The sequence below is a fragment of the Myxocyprinus asiaticus genome, chromosome 29, assembly GCF_019703515.2.
Source record: "Myxocyprinus asiaticus isolate MX2 ecotype Aquarium Trade chromosome 29, UBuf_Myxa_2, whole genome shotgun sequence".
Classification (NCBI taxonomy): Eukaryota; Metazoa; Chordata; class Actinopteri; order Cypriniformes; family Catostomidae; genus Myxocyprinus; species Myxocyprinus asiaticus.
Genome location: NC_059372.1, coordinates 20,976,252 through 20,999,415, shown reverse-complemented (window position 1 = coordinate 20,999,415; position 23,164 = coordinate 20,976,252). Strand labels below are relative to the sequence as shown.

The 23,164-nt window shown below is 38.9% G+C and overlaps 3 protein-coding genes across 7 annotated transcripts in view; all 3 read left to right on the top strand.

The window, feature by feature from the left end:
- LOC127419608 (hepatocyte nuclear factor 4-alpha-like) overlaps positions 1 to 3,662 on the top strand; it is a 29,424-nt gene extending 25,762 nt beyond the window's left edge. For both annotated transcript variants that reach the window (XM_051661139.1, XM_051661138.1), the window contains exons 8-10: positions 95 to 331; positions 2,156 to 2,278; positions 2,671 to 3,662. In XM_051661139.1, coding sequence (XP_051517099.1) covers positions 95 to 331; positions 2,156 to 2,278; positions 2,671 to 2,810 — 500 coding nt within the window. In that variant the 3' untranslated portion in view covers positions 2,811 to 3,662. The remainder of the gene's footprint in view (positions 1 to 94; positions 332 to 2,155; positions 2,279 to 2,670) is intronic.
- Positions 3,663 to 15,525: 11,863 nt separating this feature from the next.
- On the top strand, positions 15,526 to 20,218 carry LOC127419616 (alpha-tocopherol transfer protein-like). 3 transcript variants are annotated; one of them, XM_051661156.1, is made up of 5 exons: positions 15,526 to 15,559; positions 15,983 to 16,454; positions 17,786 to 17,979; positions 18,062 to 18,172; positions 18,384 to 20,217. In XM_051661156.1, the coding sequence occupies exons 2-5, from the start codon at positions 16,013 to 16,015 to the stop codon at positions 18,660 to 18,662; spliced, it is 1,026 nt and encodes a 341-aa protein (XP_051517116.1). In that variant the 5' UTR covers positions 15,526 to 15,559; positions 15,983 to 16,012; the 3' UTR covers positions 18,663 to 20,217. The 3 variants fall into 3 exon arrangements, with proteins under 3 accessions (XP_051517116.1, XP_051517118.1, XP_051517117.1); XM_051661158.1 differs by having other exon boundaries at positions 15,531 to 15,559; positions 16,002 to 16,454; positions 18,384 to 20,218; XM_051661157.1 differs by lacking the exon at positions 15,526 to 15,559 and adding an exon at positions 15,577 to 15,650.
- An 800-nt stretch (positions 20,219 to 21,018) lies between these two features.
- Positions 21,019 to 23,164, top strand: part of LOC127419625 (cAMP-dependent protein kinase inhibitor gamma-like) — a 28,746-nt gene continuing 26,600 nt past the window's right edge. The window contains exon 1 of one of the 2 annotated variants that reach the window (XM_051661175.1): positions 21,019 to 21,326. In XM_051661175.1, coding sequence (XP_051517135.1) covers positions 21,325 to 21,326 — 2 coding nt within the window. In that variant the 5' untranslated portion in view covers positions 21,019 to 21,324. The remainder of the gene's footprint in view (positions 21,327 to 23,164) is intronic. The other variant, XM_051661176.1, reaches the window with a different exon arrangement.

Sequence of the window (23,164 nt, the reverse complement as noted above, 5' to 3'; positions counted from 1 at the left end):
TAATCTTCTGAACAGAATTTTAAAATAGAGTATTGTTACAACTTTTGAGTATTCAGACAGATCTTATACGATGGTACTTTCTCTACTCATTTAGATGCCAAAGGTTTAAGTGATCCAAGCAAGATCAAGCGTATGCGATACCAAGTTCAAGTTAGTTTGGAAGACTATATCAATGATCGCCAATACGATTCGCGGGGACGGTTCGGCGAGCTGCTTCTTCTGTTGCCAACGCTACAGAGTATCACCTGGCAAATGATCGAACAAATCCAGTTTGTTAAACTGTTTGGAATGGCAAAGATAGACAACCTGCTTCAAGAGATGCTTCTGGGAGGTAATTACAAGAATGTAACAATTTCTGTTCAGTGAAAGGAACTTTGAATGGAACTTTGTTTTAAAAGGATAATTCACCCCAAAATAAAAATTATGTTATAATTTTAATCAAGCTTATGTTATTCCAAACCCATATGATTTTCGTTCTTTCGTGGAACACAAAAGGATAAATTAGGCAGAGTATTAGGGACTCACAGCCTTAAGGATAAATTTGGCAGAGTATTATGGACTCACAGCCTCAAAGCCCCGATATACTTCATGAGAAATCGAAGAACAAACATGTATGACATCATTTAGAACAAAATCTGGCCAAAAAGAAGGCATTTTTGCATTTGTTTCAGTGGTACATAACTTTTAGGAAAACATTTAACTGGCTGCTAAACACCTTCTTACTGCCATTGGTCGACGTCATCAGAAGGAGTAACCTGAAAATCCACCTACTACTTTGTTTATATTGTTCAGTAAGACTGAGTTAGGAACTGCATGCTACACATACTTCTACTACTTCTGTCTATGGCAGAAATAGTTTGAGTAGTATGGTAGTATGCAATTCCGAACTCAGTGTCAGTATTCAACTCGAACACACTAGCATGCAGTTATTAGACAGCTGGTGCAAATTTACCTTCATCTGTACGACCGTTTGCGTAGAGATATTTTCTAAGACCATGTAATGTGATTTTTGTTTAATTGGTCTATAAAAGGAATCAAATCTACTCAAATACCTTCAAGTGCCTATTCACTCATGTGCCATCTGCAGGGAAAGCCATTCACACATCTGCCCAAAATAAGATATGCCTCTATCACCATTATTTTGTCTGCATTCTGCCCATTAACACTCTTTTATACAGGTACATCCATCTTTGCAGTAGTATCAGTATCATCATAAATTACAATAACAGAGTTTAATCGCTGCATATTATGGCCATGTAGAGCATGTTAGCACATTAGCGTCATGAATTCAGAATGTAAACAAGACAAAGTAAACATTTTCTACTGCATATATATTACTTGAAATAATCATAGAGTGGTTAAAACTGCTTCTTTTACTGACCTCATGTGAATTCTACACATAGAATGAGGCATATTTCGATAACACATTTTATGGTTTTACATGTAGCATCCTCATATTTAAATGTACCTCTAAACGGCTCACACAGTGGTGTGGCGGGTGTCTGAATGTTCACAAACATTATACCAGGGCTTTCCAACTTCATCGACAAATGGGCCAGATGGAAAATATCTTCGGGGCACGTGGGCCAAGCGAGGATATTTTGTTATCGAAAAGCTTCTATCTACAGATATTGTGTTATAACAGGCCTATAATATTTGTTTAATATATAAATAAAACATCTGTTTTATAGCTTTAGTTTTTTTTTGTTTTTTTTATCATGAGAAAAATTTCCACCTAGCATGAAATTCTGCCCCCAAGACAACTGACAACCTCACGCCACTGAAAATTTCAAACGGGCCGGATTTGGCCCGCGGGCCATCAGTTGAATAGGCCTGCAGTATACCATTGCTCAGCTGTTTCAAACTTCTTTTTACCTGTAAACAAAGAAGAATTCTCTGGAAGTATATCGGTGTCTTAATGAACCACCGAAACAAATGCAAAAAAAAAACTTTTTTTGGATAGATTTTGTTCTAAATGACATCACACCCATTCATTCTTCGATTTCGTATGAAATATATCGGGGCCTTTAAACCTTTTTCTCATACACATGCTCTACAAGTATACATCATAGACAGAGAATAATGCTACTCTCCATATCAAAAAGAGTGGAGAATTTCCTTCATCTGAATCCTAATGAGCTTCTCATCCTATCAGGTTCAGCAAATGAAGCCCCTCACACCCACCACTCTCTACACCCACATCTGGTCCAGGAGCACCTTAGTAACAATGTCATTGTTACCACCAACATGGCCACTACAATTCACAATGGCCAGATGTGTAAGTACTTTACACATCTTAAACGGATTTTTAATGAAAATTTGTCATCATAAAGGAAGATGTAATTGGGACTAATACAGGTCTTGATGGTTTTCCCTCAGTTTACATTCACTCTAATGGATGAAGCTATGGACAAACAGGCTTGTTGAAGTAATCCCTGCCAGAATCGTAAAAACTAATCAGGCATACTTAGTCAAAGAAGGCTACTGTAATTCTTTCCTACCCTAATGCCTTCAGAAATTTCATAAGCGTGCTTATTTTGGGTCAGCCAATGGTTTCTTTCTGCCAAATGTTATCATGCTATGTAAATTATGTCTATTTAAGGTTCCATAAGGTTCCACCCCCATGGAGTCCCCTGATCTAACATATCCTCTCGCTCTCTTTCCAAACAGCCACTCCAGAAACTCCAATCCCATCTCCCCCCACGGCCTCAGGTTCTGATCACTACAAAATGGCTCCGGGAGTTATAGCCACAGCTCCCAAACAGTCCAGTTCCATCCTTCAAACCATCACTAAACAAGAGACGATCTGACTGCTTTAGGAGAAACATAGCTCATGGATTTAATTGAGTATTTTGTATAACGGTAGTTTTAATAGGCAACAGGTTGACTCATAAACATTGGACACCGTAAAGCTGACATTTATAGTGGTTGAAGTTAAGGTTTTTAGGAAAGCCAATGTGAAAAGAATTTCCAGGTTATTATTTTATTTGTTGGCTGTATGTATTTTTAAATCTAGAGTTGCATATTTATACTACCAAAGGAGTCATAAAAGCATTCAAAAAGTCAGAAATGCCCATAGAAAGGTTATGTGTTGTTTTTTCTTTTTCCTTTTCTTTCAGGAGTTTGAGTTTCATATATGTTACAGCAGGCCACTTATCTGAATGTGATCAGATGTTTGTTCTATTGTACAGTATTTTAATAGCTTGACTCTTAAAGTACTTTTGCGGTAGCCCGAAAGAATACATAACATTTTGTGCCTTGAAAAATATTGTTATTTACCAAAATGCTGGAAATTGTTTTATGTATGTTAAGAGTATGTGCATTTAATATTTTTCTGTATGTGCCATACTTAAATTGTATATATAATGATTTCTTTCTTCTTTTTTCATAAACGGGTTTAGTCTGTTCTGAGTCACCCACTACGGGGGAAAAAGCTAAAAAAAAAACATTTTGGTCTCCTCTTCAACCCCTTAACTGTGACTATTAAGTAATGCATTTGTATGCATTCAGTGTATTTTAGGAGAGAATGCCAAACTTCTTTCATAACTAGTTTTAAATGTTGGTCTAACCAATTTACAATTACCACCTTCAGGGAGAAGGATCATTTTAAACTTGCAATGTGAACTGATATTAAATACCAATGCTATATTTTTTACATAAAAGTGTGCTGTGGTTTATTTTCATCCTTTTTTAACCTTGATTTATAACATGATTTAAATAGGTAGCTGTTATAGCATAAATGTTAAAATAGGACCCACTATAATTTCCGTGGGAGGTCTGAACAAATATCTAATGATGAAATGATGAGTATTAATTTCAGTTCCACTTTATATTATGTATCATTAACTACTATGCACTAATATTTAAATACATACAGTTGCAGTCAGAAGTTTACATACAGCTTAGCCAAATATATTTAAACTCAGTTTTTCACAACTGCCGACATTTAATCAGAAAACTTTCCATGTCTTAGGTCAGTTAGGATCTCTACTTTATTTTAAGAATGTGAAATGTCAGAATAATAGTAGAAAGAATGATCTAGTTCAGCTTTTATTTCTTTCATGACATTCCCAGTGGGTCAGAAGTTTACATACAATTTAGTATTTGGTAGCATTGCCTTTAAATTGTTTAACTTGGGTCAAACATTTTGGGTAGCCTTCCACAAGCTTCTCACAGCAAGTTGCTGAAATTTTGGCCCATTCCTCCATACAGAACTGGTGTAACTGAGTCAGGTATGTAGGCCTCCTTGCTCACACACGGGTTTTTCAGTTCTGCCCACAAATTTTCTATCAGATTGAGGTCAGGGCTTTGTGATGGCCACTCCAATCCCTTGACTTTGTTGTCCTTAAGCCATTTTGCCACACGTCTGAAGGAATGCTTGGGGTCATTGTCCGTTTGGAAGACCCATTTGTGAATGAGCTTTAACTTCCTGGCTGATGTCTTAACATGTTGCTTCAATATATCCACATATTTTCCTTCCTCATGATGCCATCTATTTTGTGAAGTGCACCAGTCCCTCCTACAGCAAAGCACCCCTACAACATGATGCTGCCACCCCAATGCTTCACGGTTGGGATGGTGTTTTTTGGCTTGCAATCCTCACCCTTTTTCCTCCAAACATAACGATGGTAATTATGGCTAAACAATTCAATTTTTATTTCATCAGACCAGAGGACATTTCTACAAAAAGTAAATATTTGTCCCCATGTGCACTTGCAAACTGTAGTCTGTCTTTTTTATGGCAGTTTTTAGAGCAGTGGCTTCTTTCTTGCTGAGCAGCCTTTCAGGTTATGTCGATATAGGACTCGTTTTACTGTGGATATAGATACTTGCTACCTGTTTCCTCCAGCACCTTCACAAAGTCCTTTAATGTTGTTCTGAGATTGAGTTGCACTTTTCGCACCAAACTACGTTAATCTCTAGGAGATAGAATGTGTCTCCTTCCCGAGCGGTATGATGACTGCATGGTCCCATGGTGTTTATGGTACTATTCTTTTTACAGATGAATGTGGTACCTTCAGGTGTTTGGAAATTGCTCCCAAGGATGAACCAGACTTATGGAGGTCCACAGTTTTTTTCTAAGATCTTGGCTGATTTATTTAGATTTTCCCATGATGTCAAGTGTGGTGGTGGGGGCGTGGTTAAGCACCGGTTTGTAAATGGAGAGCGAGATCAGAAGCTGAGAATGGTAAGGATCATCACCTGGCATTGACTGCCTCTAACAGCTGTTTGTCATTGCAGTGATTGTGGAGACGGGTTTTAAAGAGCGAGCCAGACACCAGTGAGGGGGAGAGGGCTGCACAGAGCAGAGTGTTCAAGACTGCAATATTTGTGTTGTGCTGAAAAGCCTTATTTGAGTGTGTCCACTGAAAAGTGTGATTTATAGACTGTGAAAAATGTGGGAAATAAAGCCCCTTTTGAGTTGGATCTCGCCGTCTCCCGCTTCCTCCTTGCCACGAAAACTATGAACTTTATTACACTGGTGCTGAAACCCAGGAATTAAGGGAGGAAGAATGCCGCCATGGATCCCTCACCTCTGGAGGACATGGTCAAGACCCTCGCCAGCTTTCACCAGACACAACATCAGGCTCTCCTCGAGCTGCCTACTGAGCAGGAACAGCAATTCTTTGCACTCCTCCAGGCCCAAGTGGAGGACCGGCAGGTGTTCTGGAACTTGCTGCACCAGGAGGGTGCTGCCACAGCGACCTCGGACCCTATGACCACCCCGCCCCAGGTTCCGCTCATGAAGATGGGCCCCCTCGATGATCCGGAGGCCTTCTGGGAGCTCTTTGAGCGGACGGCAGGGGCATATGGATGGCCGAGCACCAGTGGGCTGTCCGATTTATTCCACTGCTGTCCAGGGAAGCCCAACTCGTGGTGCAGCAGTTACCAGCGGAAAACCTCCTGGTGTACGCCGAATTGAGAAAAGCCATCCTGCAACAGGTCGGCCAGACACCCAAGCAGCAGCACCAACGCTTCCGCTCTATGACCATTGGCAAGCACGGCTGCCCATTCGCCTTCACCCAACAGCTCCGGGACGCCTGCCGGAGGTGATTGCTGGCTGAGCAATGAGATGTCGGAGCTGTCATCGATCTAATGGTACTGGAGCAGTTCATCGCTCAACTTCTGAGAGGGAGGACTGAGTGGGTCCAGTGTCACTGTCTGGCGTCGCTGCAAATGGCCATCCAGCTGTCAGAGGACCACATGGTTGCGTATTCGGGAGCCGGCGAGCCCTGAGATGCTTCTCTCTCTCTCTCATTCCCTTGTCTCCCCATCTCCCCCTGCTTTCCATCCTGTTCCTCCTCCCCGGAAACGGGGAGAAGCCCCCCCCATACCGGCTCCTCGACTCCGGGATTGCACTATCTGCCGGTTTCCCCTGCCCCTCTCCACACTCACTCCCAGGGTGGTGGACCTGTAATCGAGTTGGGACGTACCGCATACCTGCGAGTATTAAGGGGGGTACAAACCAGGCCTTGGTGGATTCAGGTTGCAGCCTCCATCCATCAATGCCTGGTTCTAGACGAGGCTTTGGGTGCTAGTAACAAGGTGAAGGTAAGGTGTGCGGCATGCCGTGAATGTCAGCTGGTGAATCCGCCGGCCACCCCAAGAGCACCTTTGCAACCACTTCCTTTGATCGAGGTCCCCTTCGAAAGAATTGGTATGGACCTCATCGGGCCATTAGAGCGGATGGCATATGGACATCGCTTTGTGTTGGTTGTGGTGGACTATGCAATGTGATATCCAGAAGCAGTGCCTTTGCGCATCATCTCAGCACGTAGTGTTGCGAAGGCACTCTTCAGAATAATCTCCCGAGTGGGTATTCCAAAAGAAATCCTCACTGATCAAGGCATTGCTTTTATGTCATGTACACTATGTGAGCCGTATGAATTATTGGGCATTAAATCGATTTGGACAAGCGTCTTCCACCCGCAAATGGACGGCTTGGTTGAACGGTTTAATAAAACCCTGAAAAACATGATTCGTAAGTTCATGCATGAAGATGCTCAGAATTGGGATGGCAGTGAGGGGGAGAGAGCTGCACGGAGCAGAGTGTTCCAGAGTGCGATATTTGTGTTGTGCTGAAAAGCCTTATTTGAATGTGTCCACTGAAAATTGTGATTTATAGACCGTGAAAAGTGTGGGAAATAAAGCCCCCTTTGAGTTGGATCTCATCATCTCCCGCTTCCTCCTTGCCACGTAAACTAAGAACTTTGTTATGTCAAGCAAAGAGGCACTGAGTTTGAAGGTAGGCCTTAAAATAAACCCACAGGTACACCTCCAATTCAGTACACCTCCTATAGAGGCTAATTGTCTAAAGGCATATCATTTTCTGGAATTTTCTAAGCTGCTTAAAGGCACAGTTAACTTAGTGTATGTAAACTTCTGACCCACTGGAATTGTGATATAGTTAATTAAAAGTGAAACAATCTGTCTGTAAACAATTGTTGGAAAAATTACTCGTGTCATGCACAAAGTAGATGTCCTAAACGACTTGCCAAAACTATAGTTTGCTAATATTAAATCTGTGGAGTGATTAAAAAATGAGTTTTAATGACTTCAAACTAAGTGTATGTAAACTTCTGACTTCAACTGTACATACAATGTACTTATTGTGTAACTACATGTTGTTCTGCAAAATTCTCACAAGATTCGCATTTGCTGCTAATGAGGTTGGGATAAGGGGTTTAGGGGTAATGTTAACAGTATAACTACAGATGTAATTAAATGCAGGTACTTTAAATGTACACTGCCTGGCCAAAAAAAAGTCGCTGTTTGGATTTAAATAAGCAGATGCTTAAGAGCCTATGACTGGATCATTATTGCAGTGATTAATATGTTTCAGCTGGCAACAATACTTTTAACCCTAAATGATACAGTGTGTAGCTTCTCATTTCTTAAACAACCATGTCGGAAGACGTATCCTGTGGTCGTGGAAAAGATGTTACTGTGTTTCAGAAGGGGCAAATTATTGGCCAGCATCAAGGAAAGAAAACAACTAAGAAGACTGCTGAAATCACTGGAATTGGGAACTGTCAGCTTTGCGGAAGAATTGCGGTCGGAAAAAAATCTTGAATGATCATGATCGGAGATCACTAAAACGCTTGAAGTCACATCATAAAAAATTTACAGTAGAACTCACGGTTATGTTTAATAGTGAATGTAAGAGCATTTCCACATGCACAATGTGATGAGAACTTACAGGATTGGGTCTAAACAGCTGTGTGGCCACAAGAAAGCCACTTGTTAGTGAGGCTAATTGGAAAAAACAACTTCAGTTTGCTAGGGAGCATAAAGATTGGACTCTGGAGTAATGGAAAAAGGTCATGTGGTATTATGAGTACAGATTCACCTTATTCCAAAGCGATGGGTGCATCAGGGTTAGAAGGGAAGTGCATGAAGAGGTGCACCCATCATGCATAGTGCCCACTGTAAAGCCCCTGGAGGCAGTGTTATGATCTGGAGTTGCTTCAGTTGGTCAGGTCTAGTCTCAGCAATGTTATGCAGCAATAAAATGAAATCAGCTGACTACCTGAATGTACTGAATGACCAGGTCATCCCATCAATGGATTTTTTTCTTCCCTCATGGCATGGGCATATTCCAGGACAATGCCAAGATTCATCGGGCTCAAATTGTGCAAGAGTGGTTCAGGGAGTATGAGGAATCATTTTCACACATGAATTGGCCACCACAGAGTCCTGACTTTAACCTCATTGAAAGTCTTTGGGATGTGAATAAATGAATGTTATATTTACATAGCACTTTTCTTACACTACAATCAAAGCACTTTACATACCGAACAGGGGACTCTCCTCACCCATCACCAGTGTGCAGCATCCACCTGGATGACGAGACGGTAGCTATAGTGCACCAGAACGCTCACCAAACAACAGCTGTTGGTGGAGAGGACAGAGTACAGTTATATAGCCAATTCAGGGTTGGGGATTATTAGGAGGCCATGATTGATAAGGGCCAATGAGGGGAATTTGGCCAGGACACCCCTACTCTTTGCAAGAAGTGCCCTGGGATGTGCTGGAGAAGACTTTACCGAGTGGTTCAACTCTCCTGTCATCAATAAAAAATCTCGGCCAAAAATTTATGCAGCTCTGTACAGAAATAAATGTTATGACGTTGCATAAGGTTGTCAAAACAATGCCACGATAAATGTGCACAGTAATCAAAGCTAAAGGCAGTCCAATGAAATATTATAGTATGCAACTTTTTGTTTTGGCCAGGCAGTGTAAGTACAATGAAAAACACGTATGTACATAATAAGTACATTATATCAAATGCTAAAAGGGTTAGTTCAGCCAAAAGTGAAAATTGTCTCATCATTTACTCACCCTCATTCCATCCCAAATATGTATGACTTTCTTTTTTCTGCTGAACACAAACAAAGATTTTTAGAAGAATGTTTCAGCTCTGTAGGTCCATACAAGTGAATGGTCACCAAAACTTTGAAGCTCCAAAAAGCACATAAAGGCAGCATAAAAGTAATCCATAAAACTCCAGTGGTTTTATCCGTCTTCTGAAGCGAGCCAGTTTTTGGGTGAGAACAGACCAAAATATAACTACTTTTTCACTATAAATCTTCACATCAGCAGTCTCCTTGGTGCTCTTGATTACACTTCCTAGCGCCATCTCACGCTCTGCGCATGCGTCAAGCACTAGGAAATATAATCGAGCTTGAAGTCAAGATAGTGCCTAGACTGTGGATTGTACAGAGACTGCAAGATGAACAGTGAAAAATGAGTTACATTTTGGTCTATTCTTACCAAAAACCGATTAGATTAGATATGGATAAAAACCACAAGCTCTATGTATTATTTTTATGCTGCCTTTATGTGCTTTTGGAGCTTCAAAGTTTTGGTCACCATGAACTTGCATTGTATGGACCTACAGAGCTGAGAATTTCTTCTAAAAACCTTTGGTTGTGTTCTGCAGAGGAAACAAATTCATACACATCTGGAATGGCATATGGGTGAATAAATGATGAGAGAATTTTAATTTATTTCTGGGTGTACTATCCCAGTACATTAAGTACATAAAGACACCTAATATAAAGTGGGTCATTGATTTCTTAATACTTGCATGCCTTGTCAATTTAGAACTGATGGCCTGCTTTTATATAGTTCAAAAGTGGTCGTGACCATATGGACATTATCAAATGACTTTAATTAGGTCAAAACAAGACAAGTGTCCAGAGGAAACTTTCAGGCTTAAAATTGCCGTAAAACAAGGTTCAAAATAAAATGATAAAAGTGAGTGTACGTGGCAGAGCATGGTCAAGGATTTTTAGTGCTGAGGGTGTGTACGCTGCTCAACACTGATAACAGACAATAAAACAATTCATGATCCGGTAGTTACTCTTAAGAAATCTCTGTTAGGGGATGATATAACCAGATATGTCAATTACTGAACGTACTTCCATTTTAATCATATTTACACTCACTGAGAACTATATTAGGCACACTATGGTCCTAATAAAGTGCCCGACGTGGTCTTCTGCTGTTGTAGACCATCCGCCTCAAGGTTCGACAGGGTTCCCTGTCAATTGTCAAATTCCCTGTCTTTCACTGACTAAAAAGCTAAATTTCCATGACCTATAATGAGCGGAAAAACAGGCTGCCGTTGTGCTGAGCACTGAGCAGACAAAAACCAGCCACAGTATTTTAAATCCATTAATTTGCGAGCTTTATTTACTAGTTCACAGACGTTTTCAGTACAAAACTACATTTTCACTGCTTAAATAATTATGATCACATATGGCTAGGCCTATACACCCTTATAAACACACTGGCCTTTATATGCAACAAACTTTGAGCAAAATATTTGTTCTTAAATGGTAACAAAATTAATGAATTTACACAGATATTACTTCCTTGAATACTTACATGAACTTAGCTCTGAAGTATCAAATGCTTTGGATTAACATTAAACACATGAAGTTCTGATAACACTGCCTTTAACAAATAGCACAATCAAACTACCCTTCAGAAACACACAAACACACTACTTTTTTTGGTTTGTTTGCTTTTAGCCGTTAAATGCACTTTGATATTTTTCTGTACTATTTCTACAGAAATTAATTTATGGTGTTTATGCTTTCAGGGGTTAAACGCTCTGAAGGATTTTCTGTTTGTCATCAAGTTCATCATTCAGTCTTTTTGTTTCTTCACATTTAGGTTTTGCAGACGGTCTTAGACTGTTTGACTGGGCAATGAATGTAAGATTCAGTACACTTTCTGCCTTTAATGCAAGGTCATCAGCAGATTGCTCCATGGCTGAGGCATCTTTCTGGAGGCGTGCTCTCTTTTTCTTTAGCTCATCGATCTCATCAGAGAGTTTTCCTTTTCATGTTTTGTTTTTCTGCTCCTTTAAGTCTTCTCTGTTCCTCAAGATGAGAGAGGTATCACTGTCTTGCCAAGGATGAAAACTGAAAGGCTTAGTTACCACAAAGTTATCAATCCCCCCCACTGACCTCAAATGATCACACACAAGACGCTGTGCACTGTAAGTGCTTTCCTTCATGTTTTCAACCTCTATTTGTCTATTGACTGAAAAACCTCTCTCCACTGTCGCATTTCCATGCGAGAGCACTAGGAGGAGTGCCGCAACATTCCACAGTGTTTCGTACACCTTCTCTCCTGCCATTGTTTCATAGAATAGGGTATCTACCTGGCCTGTAGCAGGATTGAAGTCAGTGAAATCTGCCCTTCTCTTTGGCACAGTCTCATTGATGAACATCCTGTACTGTTTGAGAATATCATCAATATCATTTTCATCTACTCGTTTGGTTTCAGTGAGCAGTTTGAGGATTCTTTTCAACTTGTTGATGCATGAATCTTTATTGCTTGCCATCCCCCTTGGATCTAGGCAATCCATGTTGCGCACGAGAGTATACTGTAGTGGAGATTTTTCTTGTAATTTCCCTGCAAGTGACAGTAAGCACATTCTGCAATCCATCCTGAACTCCAACTCTCTCTTCTCACTAATCTTCTGTGATGACACCAGTTCCTTCAGCATTCTGTCTGCAGAGAACTCCACATGAACTTTACTTGCATGAATGAGATTGTTTTTGACTGTGACATCTATTGACATCAATTTTGATACTGTGTTTGCATTAGCCATCACATCAGGCTTGATAAAATTATCCATAATTGACATGATAACACTAGAAAGATCAGCAGCCAGAAAATAGGCTGTCTGTTTGATGTAGATTCAAGAAAGGTGCAACCTCTTTTAAAAATGACATGTGAAAGGCCAACTTTGCAGGCATCAGTGGGTCTCTGCACACTTCTTTGACAGTAGTATAGGATTTAGTTCCAAGGTTGGGGAATTTGCCTGCCTCTACTGCATTCACATATTTCTTCAAGTCTGTCAATATCTTGATCATTCTCTCTGTAACTGGGACATTCTCTACCCATCTTGTTTTACAGAATTTGAATGGCATAAGAGGAGATGTTTCTCCAACAGCTTTGGCATAATCCTGTCTTTGAGCAGGGGAATCTTTCAGTAGCCAATAAGCATTACTTAAGAACTGGTCTACATTCAAATTTGATGCATCTGCACCTTTTTTAAATGCCCCGTGCAAAATATGTAGGCTACAGCTTCCCACATTTAGTAACAGTATTGACATCTCGTTCAAGTTCAGTTTGTATAAGGTCTTGGAATTTAAAACTGACATTAGGTCTATCCATTGAAAGCTGTACAAGACCTTTGTAATTTAACCCCTCTGTCGACTTGTGGAAGACCTCCACCATGTCCTCTGCTGTGGCGTGGCCAATGAATTCAGAAGTGAAGTAGCATGTAACTACAGCATCACTGTCCAAAAATCTTAAATTAATGTCCATTTGCTTTGTCTTGGTCTTCTGATTCAAGCTTTCATCAAAAAGCAAAACATATCCATTCTTAAGAGACCTTATCCTGTCCATCAGAAGTGACTTGCAGTATGGTGCTATGCCAGAAACGGTCAAATAAGATTATTTAGTCTCTCCACATTTAAAGCTGCTGGCAATGTCACTATCTGGCAACAATCTTTTGAACAAAGACCCTAAAAAAGAAAAAAATGCACAAAGCTGTAATTTACCATATATGCCCCAAATATAGGCTACTCATAATATTAAATGAATCCAAACCACAATCCTATGAATTAATTCAAATGTAAGCATTGAACCATTATTATCCTAATTGTATACTAGGTCTAAAATTAGTGCGATTTAATACCCAGTATTATAACTACACCACAATTGGAGTACCACCAGCAATCTTAAACCCCCAACAAAGCTGCTGGACCAGAAGCTAGATTCAATCACCTTATTTCAAGGGCCTGTTGTCAGTCTTTTTAATTACACCTCTTTGGTTGATTCAAACGTTAAATAATGATTAATTTACACAAATCTATGAGTTTAAATACATGACTAAGTACCGGTTGCAGAGGCTAAGAATTTGTCTAGCGTTAACTGTAATTAGCTCGCAACCTATCTACATTTTCAATTCCATCAGCGACCACCAATGCTACTTAACATAGGCTACAGTTTAAAAATAACTAGCTAGCTAACGTTATAGCTACATTCCAGTTTGTTCTGATGACCTGTATGACCAGTTGGACTCAGTAAGCTTCAGGCACCACAAGATTTCAGCCTCCAGGAGGAGGGAGTGGCTTCATTAGCTGACTGCTGTTCTCTTGGTACAGGCTGCAGTAGAGCAGTGTTGGGCACTTGGGCCGAAGATGATGCTCCTGTCAGCTTCATGTGGGTAGCATGCTTCTTACTGTTTGCGTGGCTGCGAAGTGCTCCCTCTCCCATATTTGATAGCTCGATAGTAGTTTTACAAACTTTACATTTAGCTTTTCTGTTGTCTACTTTTAACACCCAGTCTTTGAAGTGATCATTTTGTAGCCAAAGCTTGTGAAATTGACATTTTCCTGGCATGTTTGACCTAGTTAGCAGGTACAGGTGAGTGCATTTATTGACTGAAGTGATTGCCAGTTGACGAGCGGGAAGGGGATAAAATGGCACTAAAAATAGCCTAACCATAACAATACACAATAACGGGAAACGCGTGAAATAACCCGATAAAGAAAAATATGGCATGAAAAATTTTACATTTTGATAAATGGCAACTAAAATTTAAACATACTTCAAACAAAATTCCCTGATATTCCATGACTTGGACCAAAAAACAAAAAAAACAAAAAATAAAATTAAAAAAAATCCCCTGACTTTCCATGTCTGTAATAGACTTTTTAATATTCCATTATATTCCAGAAATTCCATGACCCGTGGGAACCCTGTGTGCATTCTGAGATACAATTCAGCTTACTACAGGTGTACAGAGTGGTTATCTGAGTTACCATAGCCTTTCTGTCAGCTCAAACTAGTCTGGCCATTGTCCGTTGACCTCTCTCATCAACACCATTCTGAGTAAACTCTAGAGACTGTTGTGTGTGAAAATCCCAAGAGATCAGCAGTAACAGAAATACTCAAACCAGCCCGTCTGGTACCAACAATCATGCTACGGTCAAAATGTGACATGTGCGTGGGAACTTAACAGATAATGTCATTCATTATGATAACATTTCCATAAAATTATTAATTTGTAAAAATGGACTTTGTTATCCTTGTGAGTTTGATTCTCCAGGAGGAAATCAAATCTTGCAGGATACCACCCAAATAGTTCCTGTAGAAAAGTTCCTGTAGAAAAGTCCTGCACAATGTGTACGGTTTAACACATATCATGTCCTGCAGGATTTGAAATCTACCCTGCACAATATTCCTCCAGGGAATAAAGGCTTTTTAATGACCTGTAAGACAATTCCTGCAGAAAATTCTTTCCATTCCATCATAATATTCCTGCAGGATTGCTACAGGAAAATGAGGCGAAAATCCTGTAGGAAAACTGCAGAACATTCCTGTAGGATTTTTCTTTTTTTTCTTTTTTTTTTTTTTTGGTTTTTTTTTTTTTTGGTAAGCTGCCACAGGATTAGCTGATTAGATAATCGCATGAATAAGTAGGTGTGCAGGTGTTCCTAATAAAGTGCTTAGTGAGTGTATATTTCCATAAACCAGAATCAAGGTTTAATTCCAAAATAAGGTTACATTTTTGTGATTTCGTGGCTTTTTTGTAGACTTATTAGGGGCCGTTCACACCGAACTAAGTAGCTTTTTTTTTTATTTATTTTTTACATGGCTTCTAAAAACGCGGAGCTACTGTCAAAATCGTCCGTCTAGCGCATGTTTACATAGGAAAACAATAGCAAAACAGCGCAGAGGAACACATAACGTTTCGGTGTGAACAGCCCCTGAACGTCACTGAAAGTAACATTACATAACCCAGACCGAATCAACGTGTACACCCTGATGTTATAGGTATTACTTGTATTGCTAGTTAAACGTAACAACCTATAAATGACATTATTGCGCAGCTGTGCAAAATACTTATAACACTTGAACAGGGAAACTCACCAAATAAGAGCGTTTGACGTCACGGACCATATGATTCAGAGTGACCAATTGAAGGACGCCTGTACACGGAACTGATTGCGGATTTCCTTGCCAGGTTGGTTATGTTCGCCGTTTGATTTCTGTTCGGTTTTGCATGAAGTGCAGTACCGTTTCAACACAAAAAACTAAAACTGTCACGATTAAGAGTAATGTCCTCATTCAGCATTTGATCATATTCTGCCCGCCTTTTATTAATTGAATTAGAGTGCCTCATCAGGACAACCACTGTAAAGCTAGATAGAATTTTAAAGGTCATATCATATAATAAATATGTTTACTTTTGTGTCTAGCAACAGTAATTGAAAATATTTGTTTTCATGTACATATATAATATAGTTAGGTTACTGTTTAGACACAGTAGCCAAACTACAGTTGTTCTTAATGAAAGATTTTGATATGTGTGTAGCACTTATATTGCATTTTCTTTATTAAAACCTATCAATAAACTGCTTTATCATAATCTTTTTCACTTAATAAGACCTGGAATACTTTGACAGACAAATAGTCCATGGCAGACCAAAATGGTCACATTGATGTGGGCCCTCCAAGGGAACCTGTAGCAGGTATAGGCTTCCCTGCTCCTCCCCCACCCATCTACACCTGCACTCTGACCCCTGAACTGGTGGCCAAGGCCCGGGAAGAACTCCAGGAGAAGCCAGAATGGAGGCTGCGGGATGTCCAGGCATTACGAGATATGATACTCAAAGACCACCCTAATCTGAGGACGCGGTTAGACGATGCATTTCTCCTGCGATTCCTCAGGGCCAGAAAGTTTGATTATGACCGGGCCCTTCAACTGCTCCTGAATTATCATGCCAGCCGGAAAGCATGGCCTGAGGTTTTCCAGGACCTGAAGCCCTCCACAGTGAAGCATGTGCTGGAACTGGGTTTTCTCACTGTCCTGCCCAGACCAGACCCACATGGACGCTACATACTGTGTTTACGGCCAGGTAAATTGTAATTGACCAGTAACTGAACTGATACAGACAGCTAGCTATGGCTAAATCTTCATTAGATCCACATAAGACTTGTACTGTTCATGCAAAATTAGAAATTAGTGTAGAATTAATAAATAATGCGAAACAAAGCGTGTCAGACACCAGAATTCTGTACTTATTTCACTTGAAGATGAAGTATGTCCCCACCCCAATGTTTAAATACCTTCTCCTATACCAGCTGAATATATAGAGACAACTAAAAGTAGTACAGTACATTGGAGGGATCTGTGGCACTATCAAAACTTTACTGTGTTTGAGCCTCCCAAACAGCCCAACATGGCAACATTGGCTGAATCAGTGGAGTTAGTTTGGGGCAGTACTGTCTGTTTTCCGAACAGGGGAAGTTAAAGTTGAGTAAACTTTAAAAAAGTAAAGCAACCAGCTGCAAAGTATTTTTGAGTTTACTCAACTTCAGGCAAATTAGTTGTACCAACTTAACAATTCAAGTTGGACTGTAAGTTTAATTAACTTAATACAATAAGTTAAACTCAAAAATATTAATGATTTTTACAAGTAGATTTAAATGAAATAAACTTGAATAAAGTACAACTAACCATAATTTTCAGTATTCTTGTTATAAAAAGATATTCCTCACTAAGCAGGTCTACATAAGTTCATGTGTCAGCCCCACCAAGGTAACAAGTAGTTTGTCCAACTTAAAAAGTGGTGTAAGTAACAATTACTTATGTCAGTTTAACCGAAGAAACTTCATCAAAGTGAACACTAATCACCCTGATGGTGACTAAACAAAACACAACTTTTTACAGCAATACATAATTAAAAACACACATGGAGCTAAAACATCTATTAATTCAAAACAGATTATTTACAAATTATTTACATGTCCTTATAAATCAGCACACTTTGACCAAACACATTTGAATAAATTCAAGCACAAGGGATTGTCGGTATTGCCTTCGGCCACAATGCTTCTCCAATGGGTATACTCAGCCTTACAAGGATTCCACAGATTTTGACCCATGAATTTTCAGGACCCTATACTGCCACTAATGGCCTCCTCTGGAGAATCAGTGATCAAACTGAGCTTGCTCAAAAGCCTGTAAATTCTACCTAAACCACCAAACTTGACATTGTATGTGCTCACTGTTTAAAAATGTAAGTTACTCTGACATAAATGGCATAAAAGTTGACTTTATTTATTTTTAAGTATTCTCAAATGCTAGATAGTTCAATTAACTTTTAAAATTGAGTTTATCTGACAAAATTGAAGTTTTTACAGTATGTTACAGTATGCTACTCTGCATTGTTTTTTGCTCTTCTAGGTAAATGGAAGCCTAATGATTATCCATTTGTGGACAACATTCGGGCTATTTATTTAACATTAGAGAAGCTGATTCAGCCTGAGGAAACCCAAGTGAATGGAATTGTTATCCTGGTGGATTATGCAGGAGTTGGCCTCTCTCAAGCTTCTAATCCAGGGCCTCTTCTGGCAAAGAAAGTTGTTGGTATCCTTCAGGTAAGACATCAGTAAATGCTGTCAATAACGACAGAGTCTTTGATTTTGGCTGAAGCACTGAACGGCTGCTTTTGTATTTCAGGATGGATTCCCAATCAGAATAAAGGCAGTAAACATAATAAATGAGCCACGCATCTTCAAGGGTATTTTTGCAATAATTAAGCCCTTTCTGAAAGAGAAAATGGCAGAGAGGGTAAGTCACTAGGTTGTGATCTGAGTACTGGTATTTACACAGAAACATTTCAAATAATAAACATTTTTTACTTTTTTTTTTAAATCCAGTGTTGTATTTTATTGTTACTATTTTCAGACTGAATTGAAATGACTTGCATACCTTCATTTTAGCATAATTACTAGTATTACTAGTAACAGGATGTCATTGTGGGCCTGTCTTTACCCCACAGTATGTCCTGCATGGCTCAGATTTGGCCTCTCTCCACCGAGTCATCCCTCAATCTGTGCTGCCTAAAGAGTATGGAGGTATGGCTGGTAGACTTGATATGTCTGCCTGGTCCAGAACACTGCTGGAGGCTGAAGAGGAGTTTGTGGTGGAGTTCTGTCAGCCTGATCCTCTGGAGGGCATAATTCTGCCAGACTCAATGCTCTTTGAGGGAGAGCAGGCTGGGGCACATGGAGAGGAATCCTTCAGACATCTACGATCTCAGCTTTACTATTGTTACTGACCTCCAGTGAACTTGCCACTGTTTTTTTTTTTTAAACATTTGTTAGCTGACCAGTTATGTAAGATGTCAAACTATTTAGTTCTAACAGTGCAATGTCAAACACTGAGGTCACCGCATAGGAGTCACTTTTATAAAAATAAAAAATAAAATCTCATCAAAGAGCTTTTAGATGCTGGGTGGTATACTCAGTTGGCCTACTCTAATCTGATCACTTGCGTTGTAAAAACTTGATTCAAGATCATTTTCACAGTATAATAGACAGTCGTTATAATCGTTCTTTTGAGAAGGAATCCTGGGTGTTTGTGTCTATCAATCCCTGTATTTATTTTCAGTATTTTATTCAAGTGTCTTAAATGTGTTTTTATTTTTTCCAGCACTACATCATTTTAGTTTCATGTTACACCTCAAATAATGTTTGCCTTAATTTGCGATTAAGGGAAAATGAGATGAAATTAGATTAGTTAAGATTTTGTGTCAAGGACCATGAAATAAATAGATGATTTTGATTGCTCATTGCAGATGTCAATTCAAATCCAAAGTAATAACAATGTGCAATTTACATTCAAATGTATGCAGCCTCAGTATTTTATAACTCTGTATTTATGGATTATTGATTGGTCTACAGAGAATTGTAAAATGTTTCTTTTTGATTTGTAGATAGCACAGCATAAATGTTTTTTTTTTCTTTTTTTCATTTATGCCTTTTAGTGTTCACAAAAAAACAAAAAAAAATCCTGTGCATTATTGAATTGACATAATTATGCCAAAATACACTTGTTGAGCACAGTACCGTTATGATTCTAAGTTACATCATAAGCTTTAAAATTAGCTAGATACATTTACAATATATTGAGATGATGTGGAGTTCACAATGCGTGTTTGCATATTGTTGGTTGCCAAAATACTTTAGATGGATTACTTTTAATTTTGTACAGACCTTGTATAGAAACTGTAACTGTCAGGTGAGAGTTTTTCCAAAATGTATGGAATTTCAGTTTTGTTTTACTGAGCGCATTGTTATGTCTTATCTTCTAGCCTTACATTTACTTTCAATATTATAAGTATATTTGTATTATTATTTTTGATTGTGGTACAGTACAGTAGTTGTTAACAGTCATTAAACATTATAATTTTCAGAGTTTTAATATTTTTGAATGAATCGGTGCTGTACATTATGGAGTTTGCCAGAAGATGGAGACATACACCATTTGACACAAACATCCACAAGAACTCTTCATTTCTGTGTATATTGGTATCAAAATACCAATACATAAAAATACTCTAGTTGTAGAATATATAATCTTCTTTAAAGGAATATTCCGGGTTCAAAAACAAATTAAGTTCAATTGACGGCATTTGCGGCATAATGTTGATTACCACAAAAATAACTTTGTCTCGTCCCTCCTTTTCTTAAAAAAAAGAAAAATCTAGGTTACAGTGAGACAATTAAAGTGAGTGGAACCAATTTTTTTGAGAGTTTAAAGGCATACATTTTTATTGAAGCACTAACATTAAATATTCTTTTAAAACTCGTATTATTTGAGCTGTAAAATTGAAAAAAAATAAATAAATAAAATAAAAATCCAGTCATTTTAGGGTTTTAGTGTTTGTTGACATTATGTCGTCATGGTAACAAAGTTGTAAAATTGGCTATAACTTTACACAGAAAAGTTTAGTAGGCGATTTTATCACAAAAATCATGCTTACATGCATATTGCTTTTGTCTCGTGGCCTTTGAATACCTTTGAAACAGTGAGTATTTTAATGTTTACAGATTGGCCTCATTCACTTCCATTGTAAGTGCCTCACTGGAACCCAGATTTTTTTTATTTATTTTTTTTTATTATTATTATTATTATTATTATTATGAAAAGGAAGGGCAAGTCAAAATTATTTTAGTGGTAATCATTATTATGGCACAAATGCTGTCGATTGATCTTAACTTGTATTGAACCCGGAATATTCCTTTAAGCACCGCAAAAAGCTTTCAGAATATTTCAGGTATTATGTTCAGCTTCATTTTTTGATGACAGCGATGGATGATGCCAAGTTACTACAGTTGTAGTGTGGTATTTTGGCGGAAACTGCCGTTACCATGGTAATGTTTTTGGGAATGTGTCCGCATAGGCTAGTTACTCAAAATTGAAAACGTGCTCCTTTATAGAACCCCCTCCCCCCAAACTCCCAAATACATAATTTTCAAGAGCAAATGTTTCAAAGCCACAGTTCAATGCATACAATGCAATTCACAGTTCAATGCAAACAGCTCCGCGTGAACAAAGCGAAGAGCTTTTATTGGGAAGAGGTAGACGGAGTGTGATTGGCTGTGGGATAACTCCATTTTGGAAACAGATGTTTAAAGCCCTATCCCTTTTTTTTTTTCTCGTTGTGTTCAATTGACTGTCAGAAGAAGGCTGGATATAGGGGTCTCCTCTCGCTGTCTTGCGGCTCTCGACGGAACCGAACAATTGTAATCTATTAATCTAACAGAGTGTGGAGCTTTCCGAAATTAAGGGGAATCCTGACAAAGAGTGAATGGCGTAGTAACAAGTGGAAGAAAGTGAAGCGGATCAAGGTTAGTGGTTGTTACCGTGTGGTATCGCTGCAATGATGGTCGACTGCAGCCGACATAGTTTCGGTAGAGAAAGAGCTGGCGATGTAAATGTAAGAAAATAACCACAACATTATTTATTTATTTTTGAAAGACTGTTAAATATTTTCTCAAGGACTATGGTCAAATTCCAGTTTTGGGGTGTTTTGTGATGTTACTTTGTACGAGTAGGCTATGTTTAATTTTTATTTTATTTTTTTTAAGTCTGTCAATTTAGAAGAAATAATTAAGTGCACCTTCAGTCAAGTATTGTGAATTTGTTTGTAAAGACAAACATAGGTGGTCCGGTGATTGATTTTTTTTTTTTTTTTTTTTTTTGCCACCTCTGGTCATTGTTTACAAGTCGCATTTCCCAAGTGTTTTGCTTTAATTGGCAAAACACCCTGCTGAAAACCCACTTAAAACCAGTCTTAGATGGTTGACTGGTCTTAGGTGGTTTAAGATAGTCTCCCAAGCTGGTGCTCGCTTGGTTTTGCTGGCTGGCTAGCTGGTCTCCCTTTCTAACCAAAAACCCCTCTAAAACCAGCCAACTGACAAGCCTTGCAGGCTAGGCGACCAACTTAAAGGAGCAATATGTAACATTTACATGAAACGTTTAAAATGGGTACTGCAGTCCAAATTCAAAATATTGGAGAGAGTTGTTTCCCCCGTCCCTTCCTCCCCCAGACTCGAAGCTCTTGCGGGTTGCCAGGTTGAGTACACGCAACAGGAACGAGCAAACTGTCAATGGCAAGCGACGAGCCTTACACTGTAAGTTGATCAGCTAATGTATTTGTTTGCATTGTTTTTATTGTTTGTAATTATAAATCAGCTCTTGTGGATTTTTTTTATAACTCTGTCAATGTTAGCTAGATGTACTGTTGGCTTCCATGGCTGCAGCGCGCTGTGATTGCTCGCTAACATGTTGCAAATCTGGCAACCCGGGGTGTCGAAATACCATTGGGAAATGGGCAGTGGGCGGGATAACACAGGCTAAAACACAAACAGAAATTCCGGCCCGGAACAGACATTTCAAAGTAGCCAGTATTTCAACTTAGCATGTTTCCTAAATCTCTGATAAAATATTGTGATAATTTTATGCTTTAGTACAGTAAATATTACATATCGCACCTTTAAAGACTGGTTTTAGTTATTTTTTTTTTCTTCTTTCTAGTAGTGCACACAGTGTATGCCTAAAACTTCAAGCTTTAACAAAATCTTGTACAACAACAGTAGCTTTTTATGTAGGGCTTTATACTTCCTAACTGGCAGGTGTGGGCGTGACAGCTGCCTTTGACAAGTTCAAGCTTCCAGAACATACTTGCATACAAGTTACAGGACCATGTTTCATGAGTTTATCAGTAATATAGTAAGAGGTCAGCCAGGCCACTCTCAGTGGCTGATTCTTATTTGGACATTTTTATTACGATATAGTGCTCTGGTGCTGCATTCATAAAGATTATAAAGTGCCAAAGGCATTACATAAATTGAATGTAGTGTGTGAGGATGAGCTCATTGCTCTCTGTTCTATGTATTGATGATGTAATATGGTCTGTTTTTAGCTCTCACTTGTAAAGAGTCCGTTTTGGCTACTGCATTCATTAGGACCCTTTGCCAGAGCAGGAAGAGGGATGCTGGAGCTCAAATACATCATGGATTTGATTCAATGGGGAGTCTTGCTGAGTTTCACTCAACAATGAACAATCTAAAGCAAAATGATCTTGAACAATCAGTGCATTGTTGTCGTCATCCTTTTTAATTTTTCATAGTCATGTGAGCTGTGTAAATGGATCTGGACTGTTGTGTCTGAAGCTGATTCTGAATGGACTCTATGAATTGCTACTTAAACTGTCAGATTGTACTGTACATCCAAAATGTTGCTGGTGCCTTTTCTTCTAATAGACATTGTTGT